Source organism: Acanthisitta chloris, unplaced genomic scaffold, assembly GCF_000695815.1.
Source record: "Acanthisitta chloris isolate BGI_N310 unplaced genomic scaffold, ASM69581v1 scaffold17248, whole genome shotgun sequence".
Classification (NCBI taxonomy): domain Eukaryota; kingdom Metazoa; phylum Chordata; class Aves; order Passeriformes; family Acanthisittidae; genus Acanthisitta; species Acanthisitta chloris.
In genome coordinates this window covers 1,555-6,036 of record NW_008687744.1, presented here as the reverse complement: position 1 = coordinate 6,036, position 4,482 = coordinate 1,555, and the positions used below count along the sequence as shown (strand labels likewise).

The 4,482-nt window shown below is 59.0% G+C and overlaps 1 protein-coding gene across 1 annotated transcript in view; it reads left to right on the top strand.

The window, feature by feature from the left end:
• Positions 1-245: 245 nt before the first annotated feature.
• The window catches only part of INPP5J (inositol polyphosphate-5-phosphatase J), a gene marked incomplete at its 3' end in the record, with an annotated part of 5,785 nt that continues 1,548 nt past the window's right edge, over positions 246-4,482 (top strand). The window contains exons 1-7 of the mRNA XM_009080738.1: positions 246-349; positions 1,813-1,921; positions 2,491-2,607; positions 2,679-2,854; positions 3,440-3,551; positions 3,951-4,060; positions 4,381-4,454. Of these exons, the coding sequence (XP_009078986.1) occupies positions 273-349; positions 1,813-1,921; positions 2,491-2,607; positions 2,679-2,854; positions 3,440-3,551; positions 3,951-4,060; positions 4,381-4,454 (775 nt within the window). The remainder of the gene's footprint in view (positions 350-1,812; positions 1,922-2,490; positions 2,608-2,678; positions 2,855-3,439; positions 3,552-3,950; positions 4,061-4,380; positions 4,455-4,482) is intronic.

Sequence of the window (4,482 nt, the reverse complement as noted above, 5' to 3'; positions counted from 1 at the left end):
GGCTCTTTGTGCTGGTTTCTAGAATTTCAGGTGCAGATCCTGGGGGAATTTGGAGGCAGGGACCTGTCTCTCTCAAACGGGAGTTAAGGAACTGGCGTGTGTGCTCTGACTAAGCTTCAGCTATGGCTCCTTCTGTTGCCAGCAAAAAAGCTTCCTTGGTGGAGCTGGGGGCTAAACAGGGGGACAGGGAGCCCCTCTGAACCCCAGTGGTAGCCTGTTCTTCCTTTGTCCTCCCAAGCATCACAGTGGTCACCTGGAATGTGGGTACTGCCATGCCCCCGAATGACGTGACATCTCTGCTGCACCTCAACACGGGCGAGACAAATGATGTGGACATGATTGCCATTGGGTAAGAGGGTGAGGTGTGGGGCTCCCTCCCCTGCCCTGGTGTATCCCTTTTTGAGGGATCCCTGAGGGGTGAGGCATGGGAGAGCTGCAGCCCCAGCCTCCCTGGGGCATGGGGAGCAGGGAGGGGTGTGCACTGCAGGTAGTAAAATATCATAAAAGGTGATAGAGAATCAGCCCCTGGTGAAATGGCGAGTGCCAAGAGCAACCAAAACCTTTGAGTCCTGATTAGGATTGAAACCTGGATGAGCCTGAGACTGGCTGTGCTGGGCAGAGTGACCTCTGCTCTTGCTGTGAGCCGCGGCAATCCTGGAGTCAGGCTTTAGCCCACCTGCCCGAGTTCCCTGGGAGCCTTTTCCTCCTCTCTACTTTTGCCCGTGGTATGCAGGCCTCAAGGGCACAGATCTGTTGTTCTCCCACAGCTGGATTGGCTCCGTGCCCCTGGCACATGGAGCTGCTGGCAAGGCAGCGCCACGGCGCTGTGGTGAGGCTGGCAAGGAGAGCTCTGCCAGCGTCTGAGGGCAGACTGGTCCCTCGAGGTCTGTGGTGGTGCGTGGATTCCTGTTAAGGCCAGGGATGTGCTGCTTTTGCACAGGGAGTGGGAACCAAGCTCTGCCTCCAGGCGTGAGGTAGAAGAGCTGGATCTGCCTCCAGGAGGCTCCCGGGGCTGCCCTGGAGCTCCCAGACCAGGGGATAGTGGCATAAGGCTGACACTGCCAGAGCTATGATGCTGTGTTGGAGCCAGTCTCCCAGTCCCCTCGGCCTTATGGACCAGAGGGATGGGGCTGTGTGGGCTGTGGAGGTCAACCTGAGCTGGGTGGGTGGTGTAGCTGATAGCAAGGGACCTGCTGGGACCGTGTCCGGGCTGGGACAGGGTGTCCTGCCCCTCCTACCTCCTGGCGTCTCTGCCTGGCTGTGTCCTTCCTCTGACCTGTGTCTTTGTGCCCTGAGCACTTGATATTTTTGGGCAAGACATTTCCTGATTCTGCTGTTCTCTGCGGACGTTCTTCCCTCTCTTCACTAATTGCTGAGCCGGGAGGAGCACTATTAACCTTCTGGTTGCTGCTGCTCTGAGCTGGGTGGTTCAGATGCATCTGGACGCCCTGTGCTGGTGAGACTTGACTTCTCTGTAGAGACTGATGCAGCTGAAAGGCCCCGTAAGCTCCTCCTGCACCCTGAGATGGGATTTTAGGCTTTTGCCCAACCCTGTGCAGCTGAACTGCTTCTGCTTTAGAAAGGGCCAAGGCCTTCTGGGTTCAGGGCCACTTGTGCCTCCTGCCAGCTCATGGCCCAGCATCACTGGAGCAAGGACATAGCTGGTTTGTGCTCTAAACCCAGGGCTTGCCCTTCCTGCCCTGTTCTGCTCCCCAGCATTGTGCTTTGGTACCTCTCCCAAGGAGCTCTTATACTAAGCTGGGACACAGATGCTTTCCTGGTGTGGCTGAGGGACCTGTCCCTTCCTCCCAGGCTGCAGGAGGTGAACTCCAAGATAAACAAGCGCCTGAAGGATGCCCTCTTCACAGATCAGTGGAGTGAGCTCTTCATGGATGTGCTGAGCCCCTTCCACTTCATCCTGGTAAGGGGTTCTGAAGGAGCTGGCAGCTGGTGTTCCCTCTGCCTGCCAGGCAGGTGGACCATAGGGAGAGAGAGTTGCAGTGCAGGATGGAGGGAGGTGCAGTGGGAGAGCTGGCTGGAGGGACAGCCTGCAGCCATCCCAGCAGCGTGTGGGAGCTGGCACTGCATCTCGCCAGGAGCTTTCTGGCTTGTGCCACCCTGTTCCTTTTCCTGTGCTTCTGTTTCCACTGTGTTGCTTTGGGGCCGTTTCTTGTTGCCCACTGCACCAAACCAGGGTGAGGAGGTGAATGTGGAAACTGGCCTGAGCTGCTGGCAGCAGCCTGCAGGCCCCAGGGCAGGTTCAGCTCCCTGAGGCACTCACCCCAGAGTATACATAAACTTGGCATGGCTGAGGCTCAGTCTCGACTGTCAGTATGTAGGAGAGTGTGCACTGATCTCTGAACTGAACGTGCTGTTAGTCACATGCAGGATGGGAAGGGTGGAGGTGCTGCCTCGTGGCCCGGAGAGGGGAGTTGTCCTTGCTCCTTCAGGCTTCCTACCATCCTGCTCCAGCCCCTGCTCCCGTTCCAGGTCAGCACAGTGCGGATGCAAGGTGTGATCCTGCTGGTATTTGCCAAGTACTACCACCTGCCCTTCCTGCAAGACATCCAGACAGACTGCACCAGGACAGGGCTGGGGGGCTACTGGGTGAGTGTGGCCCTGGGGGGAGGTGGCAAGGGGCTGGTTTCCCAAGGAGTCATGGGATCCTCTCGGTGCAGGGCAACAAGGGTGGGGTGAGCGTTCGTCTCTCCATCTTCGGCCACATGGTCTGCTTCCTGAACTGCCACCTGCCAGCACACCTGGAGAAGGCGGAGCAGCGCAAGGAGGACTTTGCCACCATACTGCACTTGCAGCAGTTTGAGGGGCGTGTGGCCAACGGCATCCTGGACCACGAGTGCGTACCCCACCACTTTGCTCTCCAGTCTGGGCTGGCGCTCTAGTGCCAGCCCCTGTCCTTGACCCCCTCCATGTAGGATCTGGGGTTTGTCCCCTGCACCCCAGCACAGCTTGGAGATTAGGTCTTGCCTGCAGAGCTGCAGAGTTGTCCCATGGGCCAGTGGGGACTCAGCACGGTGGGGTGGGTGTTTAGAAGGGTCTCCCCTGAGGCACATCCAGGCCTGGTGCATCTCCTGCCACACTAGCACTGTTGGGATTTGGGACTGGTGGAGTGGAGAGTGCAGCTCTGCCACAGTGTCCTGGCTGTGTGGTCTGACTCTGATGGGTGCCTCGCTGTGGAAATTTCCACCCTCAGTTTCTGCCTGGGGAGGTCAGGTCTATTTGGTTAATGGTGCCTGGTCCTACCTGTGGAATCCTGGCAGCTGGCCATGCTGCTGGCTGAGCACTGACCTGTATCTATGCTCCTGAGAACACCTGTGCTGTGGGGCTGAGGCTGCCTGCAGGCTAGGCATGTTTTTCCCTTGCTGCCCCCAGCTCTAATTCCTCAGCCCTTTCAGCCCACTGCTCTCCCTCCCACCCACAGCCTTGTGTTTTGGTTTGGGGACCTCAACTTCCGCATCGAAAGCCTGGACATCTGCTTTGTGAAGTATGCCATCGAGAGCAACGCCCTGAGCCAGCTCTGGGAGAAGGACCAGGTGAGGGATGGGCACTCTGCCAGCATCCACTGGGCCTAGAGTGGTGTCTGAGTCCTGCCAAAACTGCCCATGCAGCTGTGGGACAGGGCATGTCCCCTTGCAGACTATGGGGCATCAAGGGCCCTGGCTCTCCTGGCTCCTTGGGGAAGGGGCAGCAAAATCCTAGGGTGGTCTGGATGGAGCTGGGCACATGCTTCCCTTATCAGTGTGTGAGCACGAGCTGGGGTGTTGGGTCTGTGTTCTGGCTGCTGGCATGGATGGGCACTCTGAGAGCTGCGGGAGCTGTCAGGAATGGGGCAGGGATGTAACTGTGTATGAGGGTGGAGAGATCTCAGGGGGCTGCAGAGGGGTCTGGCCATGGGGGCTGCTGCGCTCCCTGACCTGCTCTCTTCCCCACAGCTGAATATTGCCAAAAGCACCTGGCCTGTTCTCAGAGGCTTTCAGGAGGGACCCCTGAACTTCCCACCCACCTTCAAGTTCGATGTGGGCACCAACAAGTATGACAGCAGGTAGGAGAGCAGAGCTGTGTGTGAGCTTGGGCAGGGATGTTGCAGCTCAGAGCTGGGGTGGGTGCTGGTGTGGGTGGGTCAGGGGAACTGCTGTGCAGGGGCAGGCGTGGGCTGGACTGGGGAGGTCAGGCACTGGGGACTGGACAGGGATACAACTGCTGTCCTGGTGCCTGCACAGGTCTGTCCCTGCAGCTGCACTGAGCCGAGTGCCGAAATGAGCTGTATTCCCTGCCTATGTGTGCTGTAGTGCCAGGGGGAGGCAGTTTGGGTCAGAGCCCACTGCCCCTGCCAGGCAAGAGATGCCCCTCTGTGCCCCGCAGTGCCAAGAAGCGAAAACCTGCCTGGACCGACCGTATCCTGTGGAAGATCAAAACCCCCAGCACGGGGCTGGGGGCGGGCGGGCCCCGGACCCGCCCGCGCCC